Source organism: Cynoglossus semilaevis, chromosome 10, assembly GCF_000523025.1.
Source record: "Cynoglossus semilaevis isolate Cse_v1.0 chromosome 10, Cse_v1.0, whole genome shotgun sequence".
In the NCBI taxonomy this organism is placed as follows: Eukaryota; Metazoa; Chordata; class Actinopteri; order Pleuronectiformes; family Cynoglossidae; genus Cynoglossus; species Cynoglossus semilaevis.
In genome coordinates, this window is record NC_024316.1 from 14,093,574 (window position 1) to 14,111,012 (window position 17,439).

Genomic DNA, 17,439 nt, shown 5'->3' on the forward strand with positions numbered 1-17,439 from the left:
AAAATGTAACAAAAGAAAAAAAGAAAAATATAAGTTTTGTTTTCATCACCCAGAATGTGACTGTTCTCCTTGTGGCACCGAGTCATGTGATCCTCACACTGGACAGTGTCGATGCAAACCAGGGGTCACTGGACCACGCTGTGATCGCTGTGAGGTAGAACTTTCTTTTTTTATTATTTGTTTGTTTTATAGCCAGTAAAAGTTTGTTTTCTTTTCTGAATCTTACATTATCCTCTACAGTAAATACAAACACCTGTTAGATTTTTTTCATTGCATGTTTTTTTTTTCTCACTGTAGTGTAAAATTCAGCAGTTCTATGATAACAGTTATTTTTAGACCTGGTGGCCAGTGGTGTTAAAACAGATGGTCCTCTCTGGTGCCAGATGCAGGGACATAAAAAAACACATAAAAGTATTCATAAAAGTATTAAGTAACTGTATTTTTACTCATCAGTAAAGTAAAATGTTCCAAAAACCAAGTGATGGTTGTTTCCAACACTGACTTGTTTGGTTTGGTTTATTCTCCCAGGACGGCTCCTTTGGCTTTGACTCCTGCTCTGGCTGTCGTCAGTGTGACTGTGAGGCCTCAGCTGCCCTCACTCAGCCCTGTAACCCTCAGAGTGGTCAGTGTGCCTGTCAGCCTGGAGTCAATGGACCTAACTGCAAACAGTGTGCACCTGGATTCTGGGACTATGGACCGAACGGATGCAAGAGTGAGTGAATTTGTAGCCAACACTTTTATTTAGTGACGCTCCGTACGGTCGATGTGAACCCCATTTTGTCTAACATCTGCTAACACCCCCTCCTCCAGAGTGTGGGTGTAGAGGAGGTCGATGTGACCCACGAACAGGGGAGTGTCGCTGCCCAGACGGGATGACTGGAAAACAGTGCGACTCGTGCACACACAAATACAGTGTGGCTGTTGAGGAGCATCACGGCATGCACTGTGAAGGTGAGTTAAATTACACACACACACACACATAAATGTCCCTACAACAATGGATTAATATGTGCGGTGGGAATTAAACCATGACTTTCTTCACCTTTTGCTTCTGCAGTTTGTGACAGCTGCGTCATTGTGCTGTTAGAGGATCTGAACAAGATGAACAAGAACTTCAGCGCTGTGGCCAATCAGCTGAGCAACCTTAATGCCAGCTCCATGGCCTGGGCTCAGCTGAGTGCTCTCAACAAGTCTGTGGAGGAAACAGCTGTGAGCTTCCGTTTTATAATTTTACTAAAAGAACCCTAATAATTCGTTAGGCCTCTTGAGTTCATTCTTTAACCACCAGACACCAGGATGCTCCTGTCACAGTCTTCCATATGACAGATGGAGATACTGCCTTAAAGAGGACAAATAAAAATAAAGAACTCATGCCCCAAAACAGTCTGACTTCAGACACTGGGATTGTTCTTTACCTTGTTCTCGTCTCTTCTTCACAGCGTTCTGTCGAGGACTACAACAAAACCTTGGATGACAACAGGATTCGGGCCAACATGCTGGACACTGAGATCCTAAACCTTAACGAGGACCTTGATGAACTGCAGGACAAGGTGAAGTCAATGCTCACATAAGAACTCTGTCAATTTTAGTGGTTGCGAGCACAGGTCTACATCACAGAGACCCACAATAAATGAAGCAATCAATAAAGTTCTGATAAAAATGATATATCCATTCACAACTTTCATACAATTAGCACAGAGCCATAGTTATTTTTCACCAAGAACCTTTTCTGTCTTGATGTTTTCAGGCAGCAGTGATGAACAACAGGGTTGACAACCTGAACAATAGTACTACAAACACACACCAGAGGGCGCTGGACCTGCTGCAGTTCGTCACAAACCTGACACTGGATATCAACGGTAACAAACTACGACGACCATCGTCGTATTTGACTTGAGAAAATCTTGAGAGAATGTTAAAATGCTGCGGATATTTGTTTCTTAAACATACAAGTGTCTTATCCCAAAATACAAGGTGAATGACTCCTGGTGGTTTTTTATGACCTTTTCCCCAGATTTCCTCAACATGGCGAACAAGTCACTGATGAATGACACAGATGTAGATCAGGATGACGACGAAAGGGAGAATAAATTTAGGGAGGTGCAGACCATGCTGAGGGAGATGAGGTACAGGAGCTGTGTGGGTCAGATGGACATGGCTGAAAAAGAGAAGACAGAGGCAGAAAAATGTAAGAGAACACAGAACACGTCCTACAGATTACATATGACACAGAGTGATTAAAATCCTATGAACACATTAAACTAGTGTCAAATTGATTGGTTTTCACTTCTTCTTCCCTCAGTGTTGAACCGGATTAAAGATGAGCTGGTCAGTCGTCAGAATGAAAACAAAGATGTGGCCAAGACCATCAAAGATCGTCTGACTCGCTTCCACTCTGAAATGATGGACCTGCGAGACGCCCTGAATGAAGCAGTGAAAAACACGGCCAAAGCAGGAGAACTCAATAACATCAATGAGAAATCTCTGGAGGACAACAAGGTGAGCTGAGGATTTATCTCATCACTGAAGAGCAGGTGGATGACAGGGAGCCAAACCTGATTTCTGTTTTTCTCCCTGCTCAGAGGAGACTGGACGACCTGCTGGCCAAACAGAGGGAGGTCTACGATCAGTTAGACATGGCTGAGGATGACGTAGCTCAGGTCAATGATCTGCTGTCCATGCTGCAAGATGCCAAAGAGGTGAGAACTACACAACCATTCAGACTTTGCAGTTCTGTTTTATTTGTGCTGTAATGTTTCCATTGTGATGTTCTTCAGGACTACGAGCGTCTGTCAGCTCAGCTGGACGGCGCCAGGACACCACTGGCAAAGAAGGTGAAGGACTTTGGTTGGACTGAATCCAAGATCCCACTGGTGGAGCAGGCGGAGAAACATGCTGAGCTGCTGGACGCTTTAGCCATGAACTTGACCAGGTGAACACGGGCAATTTTTTGTTAAATAAAGTCATTTAAACACGCATTCACTGTGTTTTTTTTTTTTGACTCACGGGCAATTATTTGTTAAATAAAGCCATTTAAACACGCATTCACTGTTTGTTTGTTTTTCAAGCAAAGAGAAAAAAATGACAACATGTCTTTATTTAACTACAGTCTTGTTGCTGAAACTAAAAAAGAAGGAATCGTGGATGTGACTCAAGCCTACAACAAAATTGTCAACAGCATCAGGGAAGCAGAGGAGGCTGCCAAGATGGCCGACAAGGCTGCTAATGACACAATGGAGGTAAAGAGAACAAACACAAACAATATTCTACTCACCGGCCTTCAATCAAGTTTTTCACTTGGACTTTATTGTTGATTATTGTTTGTTTCAGAATATAAAGGATCTGGACCTCGGTCAAATCGCAGATTCTTTGCGGAACCACAGTGTGGAGCTGAAGGATGAAGTGGAGAACTTAAGAGAAGAACTTAATAATGGTAAGTGCACAATTTAGTGTTAGACTATAAGCTTTTTTTAAGTCACATAAACATGCTGAGGATGCATTATTCTTCAGGTCACCAAGGTGATTTTTTTTTTGTGCAAGTATTTTAATTTTATTTTTTTTTTGCTCCACAGAGCTCAAGCCTCAGCTCAAAGATGCTAAAAAACGACTAAATGATGCCAAATCTAAAAAAGACAAGTTGATGAAAGACTTGGAGAAAATTCAGGAGAGCCTCAACCTAACCACAAGTATGGAATTATTTCACACTCCCAGACACAGGGCAAATACTTTTATGGCAATGTTAACAAGTGTTTGTTAATGTTTTATACATTTTTGAAATAAAACAGATGTGACTCAGGAGATCAATGAGGCAAAGAAGGCAGCTGAGCTGGCCAACAGCACGGCCACTCAAGTCAACGATGCCCTGCGTCCAATCAAAGAGCAGCTGGACCTGTGGAAGGGGACCTACGGAGATGCCAACGCCACCAATAATGACATCAACAAGGCACTGATGGAAGCCAACAAGACAGGTGTCACATTAGTCAATATATTTATAAAACTGTTAATGGAAAAGTGACTTGTTGCGGTGTAAACTCTCCAGGTGAATGATTAAATATATCACATTTATCTTTCAGTGCAAGAGCTGGGTACCACTATACCGACTCTGTTAACAAAGCTGGACAGTCTCCAGAATCACTCCTTCCAGATGCCAAACATTTCCGAGAACATCAACAGAATCAGACAACTCATACAGCAGGCCCGCAACGCTGCCAGCAAGGTAGACAAAAAGAAATACTGAAAATATTTTGAACAAGTTTCTTTTACTAACAGTGCTTTTTTTTAAATTTTTCCCGCTCATCCAGGTGAGTGTACCAGTTAAGTTCAACGGAGAGTCTGGAGTCCAGGTCCGCACTCCGCCAAACCTGGCTGACCTCGCTGCATACACCTCCCTGAAGTTGTACGTCACTCTGCCGGAGTCAGCTCGCTCCAGGCGACAGGGCGATGCCACACGACAGTTTGTCTTCTACCTGGGCAACAAGGATGTAAGTGTCAGCAGGGCAGTACCCAGGCCTGATTAGTGTGTTTGGAGTTCCTGCTCCTAGGTGCAGATTTGGCACAACTGCCATAGTTTTAGCTAATTGTTTGTCACTGTGGTGTTTGTAGTCCAGCAAGGAGTTCCTGGGTATGGCTCTGGAGGGGAAGCGTCTGCGCTGGTACTTTAATGTTGGAGGAGATACTGCTGAAGTGCAGATGCCCGAAGACGTCAAGGCCGATGGAAAATTTAACAATGTAGTGATGGAGAGGTGAGGCTCAGGCAAACACTCAATGACAGAGTTTTCTGTTATTTTCATTTCATTCTTTTTGCCCTGACATGACTTTCCCATTTGTCTGAATGCAGGATTCTCCAGTACGGTCAAATGTCCATGTCCTCAGAAACCAAAGAAGGAGACCAGACGGTCACCAAAAGTCTTGTGGAGGCCAGAGGAGATCAGGGCCTGCTCAACCTCCTGACTGATGACACTGTGTTCTACGTTGGAGGTTACCCCAGTACTTTCAAAGTGAGTACTGAAGCGTACTCTGTTACTCTGTACTTTTGTCTTTTGCTATGTGGATGAAGCCAACACAGAGATTTGGTAGAAATACAAACTGTATATTGTCCCATTTATAGTTGTGAAATTTACATTTACATATTTAGAGCTGTGGCTGGCGCCACACAGTGGTGATTGGACAGCAGTAAAGCAGCAGTTCTCAAACATTTTTGCCCCCCCCCCGCCACACAGTGGTGATTGGACAGCGGTAAAGCAGCAGTTCTCAAACATTTTTACGTCCCAACCAGGTTGATGTTTCCGAAATTCCCCGCACCTTTGAAAAAATAAGCAATAAGCTCTCTTATAAAGGCACCATGTTTAAGCATACTGAAGTGACTAGAACACACAAATAACACACGTATAGCCTGCATTTATTTATTTTATTTTATCTAGCGCCCCCTAGTGGCAGTTAAAACACCCCCAAGAGTGCGCACTTTAGGAACCCCTGCTCTAAAGTGATCATAGGTGTGAGTGAGAGTGTGAGTTGTTGTTTGACTCCATCAGTGACTCTGTGATGGACGGTCCCTTTCATTTTCAGCCTCCTGCTGCACTGGCTCTGCCCAACTTTAAGGGCTGCATCGAGCTGGATACACTAAACGAGGAGGTGCTGAGTTTGTACAACTTTGAAAACATCTTCAGTCTGAACACCACAGAGGAGAAACCTTGTGGCAGGTCAGTGTACTGCACTGTAAACATCCCATTCATTATTTATATTCAGTCTAAGTCATTTTTGAAAGAAATTTCTCCTTTTTGTTTCCACTCTGTGAATGACAATGGATAAAAAAAAAAAAAAAAGATCTAAGCCGGTGCTGACTCAGGCCTGGGTGAATGACGCGGCGTTCTTCGATGGTACCGGCTTCGCTGAGGTCATCATCGCTGATGAACCCATTAAGATGCAGCGCTTTGAACAGGAAGTCAAACTGCTCTCACAGAAAGGAATTCTGCTGCTGCTGCAGAACGGGGTAATTCAATATTCCATATGTGCATTCGATGAAATATCAGAAGCTGCAGTAAACCCTAAATACACATTTATATACGACCACATTGTCAGTTTGTCAGTTGACAGTACGTGAAAGCACAGTTTAAGGACTGTATGTCTTGAATTTGTAGATCTTAAATTGAGCATGTAAATCCAGGAATGTTGTGTCTTTGTGTCTCCCCTCCCCAGAATCAGTTCCTGTGTCTGGCAGTGCTACATGGCACACTAAGGGTTTTCTACGATTTCAGTGGTGATCCTAAAGAGGAAGTGGAGCCTAAAGAGCCAGATTCTCAAAAATTGTTGGTCGGCGATGCAGATGCTAAAACTGTAAGTCTGTTTTGTTCTTGTATTTCTTCTAAGTTTTTAATTAAGCGATTGACTTTCAGAACGGTTTTGATGTAAAAATACTTTTAAGTTTAACCATCGCATGCTGTCTGTAGTCAATACACATTGTGTACACCTTTTTTTTTTTTTGTGTTTCTCTCATTTGATTAGGTGGAGCTCATCATCATGCGTTCACCCGCACACCGTATTGTGGTGAGGAGCAACCGCGTCACCCTCTACAGCCACGTGTTTACAGTGAACATCCCAGACTTCAGCGGTATATACCACCTGGGGGGAGTCCCTCAGAGCAAGATGCCAGAGAAGTAAGTGGGACACACATACTGCAGTTGTCTTTTCAGCTCTCATCAGTAATTTCAGTTTTTTGAAGTTAGTCTGATGTCTGTGTTTTCAGGTTGAAGACCTGGTTTCCTAAGCAGGGCTCTCTGAAAGGCTGTTTCAGAAACGTGAAGGCATTAAACTCTCATGTTGACCTGAAAAGAACAAAGAGTTCTGGAGTCAGTTTTGGTTGTCACAGCGACCTTTTGGTGAGAAAATGTGTTTGTTTGTTTTTTTTGTCATTTTCTTAGGAAAACCTACATTTCAGGATCAGTTTTTTTCTTTTTTAACCTGCTTGTTTCCAAACAGGTGGCTCGTGAGGCTCATTTCTCCGGCCAGAGTTACTTGGATTTGGCCGTGTCTGACATTCCAGGTCTCAGGGACAACTTCTACACCAGCTTCAGTTTCAGAACTGACAAGAAGGAAGGACTTATGTTCTACCACCAAGATTCGGTCAGACATGATTTTCTCATTTTATGGAAATATTATTTTTCAGACCAATTTTTTTAATTAAAATTTTTAATTTATATTCTAACAATCAGTGCGATCATTTTTGTTTCTCAGTCAAACCTCTCACTGTTAAATAAATATCTCTCACGTGTCTGATTTTACACCGATTGCTAACTTGTAGCTGTCAATCATGAACAGGACGGCGTCTGCCAGGTGTTTTTGCACGACGGACATGTGGTGGTGAGGGCAGGCAACAGCGAGGTTAAGACGCAGAAGACGTACAACGACGACAACAGCCACTACGTCGCAGTCTACAATAACATCAACGGGTGAGACGGCGCCACTGACATTTACAAACAAAATACAATACAAACAAAACTGCTCGTTGGCTAATGAAAACATTTGAACTGATGCTTCAGGATCCGTCTGTACATGGACGACATGCTGGAGAAATCCAAAGCTAGTATACGTTTGGACACCAGGGGGCGTTCTGTATCAACCACAGGTAGCAGCACCTTCCTGGGGGGAACGCCTGACCAACCTCTGACCAACCTCACCGGCTGTATCAGCAACATTTTCATCAAGAGGTAAGAAAAAGGACACAGGGAGCAAAAAAATAGGCAATAGTTGAGCAGCTTAGAAAGGAAAGAAGACACTTAGAAGAAAAGATAGAATGATATATTATATTTCTACTTCAATACTTCTTTACACCACTTGCTGATCAATTTAAATATACACTTATCCTCTCAACTTCAGGAACACCGATCCTCAGATGGTCCTGAATCTTCTGAAGGTCAAGGAGAACGTCAACGTTCCTCTGAGTTGTCCCGCCGCCTCCAAACCTCAGCAGATTGTTGCTGCTCTGCCCAAACCCAACAGCAAACCCAAGGTAAACTTAGAAAGTCTTTTCTGTTTTTTCTGTTGATGAAGTATCTTAAAAGTGCAGCTAAAAGAAACCGATTAATTCCTCTGTTGTATGTCAAACCTCATATACTTTGTTTTTGTCTGACAACAGGGGAAACACAAGAAGCCATCCGGTTCCCGGAGCCGTAACACCAGGGAGTCCTGTCAGGGCGGGCCCTCGGATCAAGAGGTCGGAGCCACCCACTTCAGTGGCTCCACACACAGCTACCAGAGATACGACTCCCTGCCCAGCTCTCTCAGCTCTATGTTCGTGTCACTGTCACTTTTTCTTTCCGTTGCTGAATCTTAATGATTGTTGTCTTCAGTTGAATCACTGTCTATGTCTGGCTCTCTGCAGGCCTCACATCTCCCTGTCTGTGAGGATCAACTCCTCTGAGGGTTTGCTGCTTCATGCAGCCGGTCAGCACCGGGCCTTCATGTCCCTCAGTGTCTCAGATGGTCACATGCTGCTGCTGCTGGACGGGGGGAAGAGAAAGGTCAGCCTGCGCAGCCGCAAGAAGTACAACGACGATCAGTGGCACACGGTGAGATGACGCTCTTTTTATTTTTTAGTAAGAGCTTTTGCCTGAGGGAAAAAAAATTAAAAGTTGCCTTTATTAACATAACATACAATCTGATTGACTTTATTTTAATGTCACTACCAATCTGTCTGATTGACTTTATTTTAATGTCACTACTAGGTGTTTGTGAAGCGTGAAGGAGAGAAGATGAGTCTGGTTGTGGACGGTATCAGCGCTCAGTCCAAGAGAATTCCTGGAGGAGACAAGACTCGTCTCAAAGAGCCCCTGTACATCGGAGGCGTCCCACCAACGTTGACAGTAAGAACTTCAAACTACAGTATAATTCAAATGTACTTCCACAGTTTGTAGTAAATCAAATATCAATAATAATAAAGATAAGAATTTATAGCAGTTTTAGATTATTTTATGTCAATATATGTCACATTTGACAACGTTAAATAATCAAAAATATAATATTAGTTAATTAATAGTAATAAAATATTGTGTGTTCCTGTCCAATACTACATGACAAACCCATATGCCAATTTACATTGTTTTCATAATCAAATATATAATATTAGTTAATCAATAATAATAATAAAATATTGTATGTTCTTGTCCAATACTACATGAAAAACCCATATGCCAATTTACATTGTTTTATATTACAGATGAGTGATATATTTTATATTGTAAATTGATATTTTCTATTTATTTAACTGCCTTCTTAGAAATACTTAGAAGTTCTCAAAATTCTTCCAGTTCTGCAAAACAGCAGAAACACTGCACACAAAAACAACAACAAAAATGTGGACCAAGGACTCAAATTAATATAAAAACATTTACAGAAATGCCCCATAACATTTAATTAAATTAATTAAAAACCAGTTTGAAAAGTAAAACTGTTTTTTTTCCCAGGCTCCAGGCATCAGTGGCTTCATGGGTTGTGTGAAGGACCTGAAGCTGAACGAGGTGCCTGTAGAAAACCCCTCCCACAGTCAAGGGACTGTGCCATGTTTCCAGAACCCTCTACAGCCTGGAGTCTACTTCTCTGGACAAGGAGGACACATCACAATCGGTACCTGCTGTGGTTGATCCTCTTCACCGTGTCCTGCTCTGCTTTTATTCAGACCAGTCACATGATCCCTCTCTCCTCTATCTGCAGACGAGTCCTTGGTTCTTGGTCGGGATCTCGAGGTCAAGTTAGAGGTTCGACCCATCTCTGACTCTGGGCTGCTGCTGCATGCTGGGATATCAGCCAATCAACACCTTAGTTTGACTCTGAAGCAGGGAGAGGTGAGAAAGCAGGAGTGAATGTTCTGAAACACTGGCAGAAAATAATGTTTTGGTGAATTGGTGATAATGAATCTGTGTTTGTGTAGGTGACTGTGTCAGTGAACAGTGGTAAAGGTGAGTTCTCTGCCTCCTTCACACCTGAAGAACCTCTGTGTAACGGACACTGGCACTCCATCATAGGTGAGTTTTTCTTGAACCAGTGTCACTGATCTGTGGCTCTTCTCTGAACCAGTGTTAAAGTCATGCTGCTGTAACTCCTGTCCTGTCGTTGCTGCTCTTCTCCAGTGGTGATGAAGAACAACGTCCTGCAGCTTCATGTGGATGAAGCCACAGAGCAGAGTGTTGGCCCCAAACAGAGCCGTTCTGCAGGAAGCAAGGAGACTGTTTACCTCGGAGGAGTGCCTGGTGAGTACATACACACACAGACACACATAGTACATTATATACACCCATACTGGTTATAAGTTATTAGGATGTAAAGGTATTTGCTGAGATGTCCAATGTCCCCATGGGACAAACTATACAAAGGCTGTCGTGCAAGATCCAGAATAGCCTTAGGGCCTGGACAATCAAAGAATAAAAAACAACAGGGGGCGTTGTTGTGTTTTTTCTGAATTAATTCATTTTCTGCAGAATAGGGAATGGATACCAGCTGGAGTTGCAAATGATTATTTGCCTCATCCAGCAGGTGGCGTCCCAGGCGAACGCCTATGCTAGAAATCTGCTTGATTCAACATTCAGTGTTTCCAATGTCCACGGTTTTTGTCGGGTTTATTTTATTTCCTCCATTAATTGTATCACGGTGCCCCTGTCTGTCCACCAGATGGCGTTACAGTTCCTGCTGCGCACGCCGATCTGCCTCCTTTCCGGGGCTGCATCCGCCACGCCACGGTCAACCACAAACCCAGCGTGCTGTCCAAACCTCTGGCTGTGCACGGATCTGTAGGAACACAGGGCTGCCCGCACATATAAATCAAACACACACACACACAGTCTTATCCTCACATTCCCCAACTCTGAATACCTGGTGGTGGGTGTCATGTTACTGTAGCTTATTTAAAATATATATTAATATTTATTGTATATTTTGAATAAAATCTATATTTTATAACATTCTGTTCATTGAGGCTTTAGAACTGTTCTTTTTGTGCTACAGGGTGCTACAACAGTGACAACTGCACACACAGATGCACTGACACATGACGTTAAAGTGTCAAATCAATGTTTTTAATCATTAAAAAACTGTTTATATTGTATATAAAGCAAAAAACGCTTGAATTTTTTATATATATATAAACAAATGGTGAAAAAATAAATTATAACACAGTTGATTTCAGTCATTTTGCTGCAAAAAATGTTACATTTCAGATATATTCTACTGAAGTACAGACCGTGTACATACTGCCGCGGTGTGTTGTTGTGCATCTCCAGCAGAGAACGTTGATTCCTACTGAGTCGGTACACTGTGAACACTGATTTGTGAGAAATGTCCTCGAAGGAATATGGGAAATATTGTATACAACAGACACAGATATTTTACTGAAGATACGCAAAAATCGGACACATCCGTCATTCAACAACGTGAAGTACACGTGAGTACTCTGGAACATTTTTAAGTTTGTGCCATTTTTATGTTGTGTACACATTTTCCCATCTGTGCTGTGTAAGTAATCATGTACCAAATGTTTGTGAAACATGTATTTTGTATAACCACTTATAAAAGAAAATATCTCAGAAAGAATAAGCTTTCCTCCTCACTCACCTGTTGTAAATGCATTTATAAATAAAACGTTTTTTCATACAATCTGCCCTGGTCAGCTGCCTTAAAAACAAGTCAAAAATCTGGTTTATTCATGTATGATTTATTTTGATTATGATGATAAATCACTAAAACAAAAGTGTGAAAACAAAAAAAGAAGGAAATAAAACCTCAACAAAGTCCCGACTCAAACACCTATTGTTCTCAAACATTCCTCCCATAATGGACTGAACTGTTCATTAGGACAAGTTTAGTTGGTGTTCACAGTTAAAACTACTGACACAACTTTATCCTTTCACAGATGTGTGGAACCTGCTCGCAAACACAGGAGCTACAGTTATAAAACAACAACAGAGAGAGAGAGGGAGGTAAAAAGAAAAATGAAATACTGAAATGAATTATAGATTTGTTTTTTTGTATGTTTTTAGTTTAAGTTTTCGACTCTAATCCAGACTCATGTCCTCATCGTCATCCTTCTTCTCTCCTTTACTGCCCTGCATGGCTCTGGCGAAGGCTTCGACATCTGTGGCGTCGACAGAATGTAAAAAAATATATTTTAGTCACACATTCTTCACTTTAAAAGTAAAATACCTTTTTAAAAGTACCTAAAATAGGAGTAAATTATGAGACAAAAATGTAAACACAGCATTGACTGTGAAGAACATGTTAACATTAAAGTAAATGTAATCAAAGCAGAAAACAATGTAAACCTCAGGGTGGATGTAAACATAAAGGACCAATGTAAAAATGTAAACAGTCTCAGGAGACGGTTACATGGTAGTCAAGTCGTTTTTTTTATTTTTTTATTTCCTCCATTAATTGTATCACGGTGCCCCTGTCTGTCCACCAGATGGCGTTACAGTTCCTGCTGCGCACGCCGATCTGCCTCCTTTCCGGGGCTGCATCCGCCACGCCACGGTCAACCACAAACCCAGCGTGCTGTCCAAACCTCTGGCTGTGCACGGATCTGTAGGAACACAGGGCTGCCCGCACATATAAATCAAACACACACACACACAGTCTTATCCTCACATTCCCCAACTCTGAATACCTGGTGGTGGGTGTCATGTTACTGTAGCTTATTTAAAATATATATTAATATTTATTGTATATTTTGAATAAAATCTATATTTTATAACATTCTGTTCATTGAGGCTTTAGAACTGTTCTTTTTGTGCTACAGGGTGCTACAACAGTGACAACTGCACACACAGATGCACTGACACATGACGTTAAAGTGTCAAATCAATGTTTTTAATCATTAAAAAACTGTTTATATTGTATATAAAGCAAAAAACGCTTGAATTTTTTATATATATATAAACAAATGGTGAAAAAATAAATTATAACACAGTTGATTTCAGTCATTTTGCTGCAAAAAATGTTACATTTCAGATATATTCTACTGAAGTACAGACCGTGTACATACTGCCGCGGTGTGTTGTTGTGCATCTCCAGCAGAGAACGTTGATTCCTACTGAGTCGGTACACTGTGAACACTGATTTGTGAGAAATGTCCTCGAAGGAATATGGGAAATATTGTATACAACAGACACAGATATTTTACGCAAAAAGATACGCAAAAATCGGACACATCCGTCATTCAACAACGTGAAGTACACGTGAGTACTCTGGAACATTTTTAAGTTTGTGCCATTTTCATGTTGTGTACACATTTTCCCATCTGTGCTGTGTAAGTAATCATGTACCAAATGTTTGTGAAACATGTATTTTGTATAACCACTTATAAAAGAAAATATCTCAGAAAGAATAAGCTTTCCTCCTCACTCACCTGTTGTAAATGCATTTATAAATAAAACGTTTTTTCATACAATCTGCCCTGGTCAGCTGCCTTAAAAACAAGTCAAAAATCTGGTTTATTCATGTATGATTTATTTTGATTATGATGATAAATCACTAAAACAAAAGTGTGAAAACAAAAAAAGAAGGAAATAAAACCTCAACAAAGTCCCGACTCAAACACCCATTGTTCTCAAACATTCCTCTCATCATGGACTGAACTGTTCATTAGGACAAGTTTAGTTGGTGTTCACAGTTAAAACTACTGACACAACTTTATCCTTTCACAGATGTGTGGAACCTGCTCGCAAACACAGGAGCTACAGTTATAAAACAACAACAGAGAGAGAGAGGGAGGTAAAAAGAAAAATGAAATACTGAAATGAATTATAGATTTGTTTTTTTGTATGTTTTTAGTTTAAGTTTTCGACTCTAATCCAGACTCATGTCCTCATCGTCATCCTTCTTCTCTCCTTTACTGCCCTGCATGGCTCTGGCGAAGGCTTCGACATCTGTGGCGTCGACAGAAATGTAAAAAAATATATTTTAGTCACACATTCTTCACTTTAAAAGTAAAATACCTTTTTAAAAGTACCTAAAATAGGAGTAAATTATGAGACAAAAATGTAAACACAGCATTGACTGTGAAGAACATGTTAACATTAAAGTAAATGTAATCAAAGCAGAAAACAATGTAAACCTCAGGGTGGATGTAAACATAAAGGACCAATGTAAAAATGTAAACAGTCTCAGGAGACGGTTACATGGTAGTCAATGATTACTGTAACTGGCCTACATACAGTCCTAGCGTTTTATTTCACACTGTTGCGACTGACTTGTCTGCGTACATCAGCTCTCATAAAATGAGCTTAAAGAGAGACAAACACAGAGAAATAAATTGGGTTTTAATGGGATTTAATCTTTTTAAGAGCCTGACTAATTAGTTTTTTTCTCATTTGCTGATAGAGTCTAGTTCATTCGAGTCTCAGAGAAAGGAAAAAACAACAACAACAAAAAAACCTGCACTGTGTGCATTCGTGTCTCACCTCCTCTGTTGGCAGCGTCCACAGCTTCCGCTGGCAGACCAAACTGACTCATGAGGGGGCCGAGCTGCCCCGAGGCCAGGGCGCTGCTGAACATGCTCATGGACTGAAGCAGAAGGAGAAGGATCAGGCGGATTAGTCAACTCTGTTTGATGACAACAGGGAGGAAGTGCGTGTGCTCTTGTCTTAATTCAACTCCTCTTTCCTACCTGCTGGAACTGAGGTGAATTAAGTGTGTTCTGGATCTCCTCAGCAGACTGTGGTAAACTCTCACCACTGGGCAGGAAGGGCAGCAGCCTCTGCTGGACCTCAGCATTAGTCAGAATGGGGGCCATCATCTCTGGAGTGCAAACACTTGCGAGGTCCACTGGGAAAGAAGACACAAGGTGGCGTTGGTGGATGTCCGTCTACACATTCCATTCACTACTTTTTTTTTCCCTTCAGCTCTGAGTGCAGTCTCTACGCCGACTCCTCACCTGCTGTTCCCTGAGCAGCTGACGCCGGGACATTCATGGTGGCGAGGATGCTCTGAAGGTCACTCAGCTGGATGGGCTGGTGTGGTGTAGGGCTCCCAACAGAGGCTGGGGCCAGAGGAGTCGGAGCAGCAGCTGCAAACCACAGGAGTAAATGGGGAGGTGCGAGGAGATTTCAGCAAAAAAAAGGGAAAAAGAAAAACGTGAGAAGAAGCTGCGGAGTAACAATAAGAAATATCACAATGATTCTGGGCCAATCGTGTTGCTAATCAGATAGAAGTCATGGGCAGATTGTTCAGTTCTGACAGTACCTGGTGTGGAAGGTGTCACAGCGGAGGCAGCAGGAGTCACAGGGGTGGTGGGAGCCTGAGAGGAGCTCAGTCTGGAGGCTCCTGTTGATGAAGGAGTAGCTGCTGCTGACTGGCTACGAGAACTGGGAAGAACAGGGAGTAGAAGAGGATAAAGAGATGATGAAAGTTAGAATATCAACTTAGTCTTTTTTCTTTTATTTATTATGTCTGGTCCTCTCACCTGGACGAGGAGCTGCTTGTAGCTGGTCCACCACCACCTAGTAAGTTGGCAAGTCCTGGTCCTGCCAGAGCCCCCAGGCCTCCTTACACAACACAATGTGAAAATTATAAGTAGAATTATTAACTTACTACATAGTTTGTTTACAGGGAGCAACTTGAAAAGTCTTTTCCTCGCTTTGGGATTCACCCTGGTGTGGTGTGCGTGTGTGTGTCAGACAGGAAGTCATTGAGGATCATAATAAATAACATCCTTGTGCCGCTCACCCAGTCCACCCAGCCCTGTGGGTCCAATCAGCTGCATCAGCTGGTTGTGGCTCATATTTCCTAGCAGGTTCTGCAGGCCTCCCTCGCCTCCCAGTGCAGACAGCTCTGGTCCGCTGCCGCCTCCACTTCCTGGTGCGCCTGGAATTGGGGGGTTGTTCAAGTACTCATTCACCTTCCGGCAGTATTCCTCATCTTTGTCTGTCTTTGGCTCCTGAAGGCAACGAGACAAAGAGATTTACAGGTTTGTTTTTTGTCTTGTTCCTTGTTGTTTTAGATAATTAACTGTGCTACAGCTGCTTTTTACTACTGCTTTTTCATACCTGCATCCAAAAGAACAGTCGCTTGGATCCTGCTTTAAACTTCAGCACATAGACCCGTCCAGTGGTGCACTGATTCACCCTCTTAAATTCACAGTCATCTGGGAAGATTATTAGGTCCTGAAGAAGAACAGAGAGACAACATTAAATATTCATACTAGTCACAAACAACAGACGATGTGTGACTAAAAGAAGAGCTGAAGTTACTCACATCGTCAACGTTACCAGTTGTCCTGTCCTTCCAGCAGAAGTGAATCAGGGAGTCGTCAGACTGCTGGATGTACACCATGCCCTTGCGTTTGTCTGGTGTCACTACATTTCCCTTCAGGGTCATTTTACCAGCACGAAACTCTACGAGATATTTACTTGAACTTCCCCTGGAGCCGCTGACCAAGCTCGGAAAGAGAGCACCAGAAGACATTTTCAGAACGCTGTGTGGACAAATCTGAAGACTGAAAAAAAAAAGAGTAAGTAGTCATGGTTAAGGTATTGGTATTATTGTTATTATGCTGGGACGTTATTATAATAACATTATATCTAAAACGGCAAACACAGGTAAAAAACAACGCCATATACTTGTGACAATTTACAAGTGGTTTGCTTGTTTAAAAAATACTTTCTATTACACTATTACTACTATGCAAATACTGACACGCGGCCAAAAGTTACAAAGATACTTTAAACTAAATAGGAAAAACGTGCAGAATTCAAATTAATGTTCATTTAACACGTACACACGTGGTTTTTACTTTTTAGTAATACTTTACTGCAATTTCGTTTTTAATTTGCAACATTATATGCACTTTATTCTCGGATTCTTATTTTACAAAAGTGTGTAGTTATTTTTACGGATGGAAAACTAGCATCGGGTGGCTAACGGTTGTTTACTCATCACCAATATTTTCAAAGACAATAAATATACATTTCACGGTGTTTGTGTGACCGATGACATTTTTAGTTACACATTTTATTCGTGAAGATACTTCAGATTCCTATTATGCATTTGTTAAAGAAAAATTAACTTTTGCGAACGACCGTAACAAAAGCAGCAGTTCTAGCTGTCATAGCTAACATTAGCCCGTGACTAGGCTAAACATCAGGCGAACAGGGCCAAGTGTAAATGTGTATCGAAATTAAGTCGTTTAAATTTGGGGGGTATTCGAAAGGACTCTGCAACAAAATACTTTAGGCAGCTGCATATAACAAAAATTGAAAAATCACACACGTTCACAAACCTGAACTTTATTACTGGAGTTGAAGTGTCACGTCCTTTTTCTGCTGATCGTTGCTCAGTACAGACGTACGGTGGCTGACTTCCTGTTGTGTCGTGACCGCGCCTCCTTTCGGCAGCGGCGCGCATTAACAGAGTGGGAGGGATTCCGCTTCGCCGCTGAGCTGGGATTGACAGTTCCTTGCT

General features: G+C 41.8%; 2 protein-coding genes across 3 annotated transcripts in view; one reads left to right on the forward strand and one right to left on the reverse strand.

Annotated features, from left to right (window-relative positions):
• lama5 (laminin, alpha 5) overlaps positions 1-11,765 on the forward strand; it is a 59,704-nt gene extending 47,939 nt beyond the window's left edge. Inside the window, exons 44-78 of the mRNA XM_025059139.1 lie at positions 54-154; positions 529-712; positions 811-951; positions 1,058-1,209; positions 1,440-1,550; positions 1,748-1,859; positions 2,015-2,188; positions 2,303-2,499; positions 2,583-2,699; positions 2,778-2,932; positions 3,110-3,239; positions 3,331-3,433; positions 3,573-3,686; positions 3,786-3,968; positions 4,074-4,216; positions 4,302-4,481; positions 4,603-4,742; positions 4,838-4,997; positions 5,566-5,699; positions 5,824-5,989; positions 6,196-6,333; positions 6,502-6,653; positions 6,743-6,875; positions 6,976-7,119; positions 7,315-7,445; positions 7,536-7,703; positions 7,873-8,005; positions 8,132-8,286; positions 8,378-8,564; positions 8,721-8,858; positions 9,459-9,618; positions 9,706-9,836; positions 9,923-10,016; positions 10,122-10,241; positions 10,660-11,765. Of these exons, the coding sequence (XP_024914907.1) occupies positions 54-154; positions 529-712; positions 811-951; positions 1,058-1,209; positions 1,440-1,550; positions 1,748-1,859; positions 2,015-2,188; positions 2,303-2,499; positions 2,583-2,699; positions 2,778-2,932; positions 3,110-3,239; positions 3,331-3,433; positions 3,573-3,686; positions 3,786-3,968; positions 4,074-4,216; positions 4,302-4,481; positions 4,603-4,742; positions 4,838-4,997; positions 5,566-5,699; positions 5,824-5,989; positions 6,196-6,333; positions 6,502-6,653; positions 6,743-6,875; positions 6,976-7,119; positions 7,315-7,445; positions 7,536-7,703; positions 7,873-8,005; positions 8,132-8,286; positions 8,378-8,564; positions 8,721-8,858; positions 9,459-9,618; positions 9,706-9,836; positions 9,923-10,016; positions 10,122-10,241; positions 10,660-10,808 (5,030 nt within the window). The 3' untranslated portion in view covers positions 10,809-11,765. The remainder of the gene's footprint in view (positions 1-53; positions 155-528; positions 713-810; positions 952-1,057; positions 1,210-1,439; positions 1,551-1,747; positions 1,860-2,014; positions 2,189-2,302; positions 2,500-2,582; positions 2,700-2,777; positions 2,933-3,109; positions 3,240-3,330; positions 3,434-3,572; positions 3,687-3,785; positions 3,969-4,073; positions 4,217-4,301; positions 4,482-4,602; positions 4,743-4,837; positions 4,998-5,565; positions 5,700-5,823; positions 5,990-6,195; positions 6,334-6,501; positions 6,654-6,742; positions 6,876-6,975; positions 7,120-7,314; positions 7,446-7,535; positions 7,704-7,872; positions 8,006-8,131; positions 8,287-8,377; positions 8,565-8,720; positions 8,859-9,458; positions 9,619-9,705; positions 9,837-9,922; positions 10,017-10,121; positions 10,242-10,659) is intronic.
• Positions 11,766-13,471: 1,706 nt separating this feature from the next.
• adrm1 (ADRM1 26S proteasome ubiquitin receptor) lies at positions 13,472-17,439 on the reverse strand. Of its 2 annotated transcripts, none has more exons than XM_008318941.3 (10): positions 17,258-17,439; positions 16,234-16,474; positions 16,026-16,142; positions 15,706-15,916; positions 15,443-15,521; positions 15,223-15,344; positions 14,915-15,046; positions 14,648-14,805; positions 14,442-14,544; positions 13,472-13,907 (listed from the first exon to the last, which is right to left on the reverse strand). In XM_008318941.3, the coding sequence occupies exons 1-10, from the start codon at positions 17,380-17,382 to the stop codon at positions 13,828-13,830; spliced, it is 1,368 nt and encodes a 455-aa protein (XP_008317163.1). In that variant the 5' UTR covers positions 17,383-17,439; the 3' UTR covers positions 13,472-13,827. The 2 variants fall into 2 exon arrangements, with proteins under 2 accessions (XP_008317163.1, XP_008317162.1); XM_008318940.3 differs by having other exon boundaries at positions 15,443-15,524.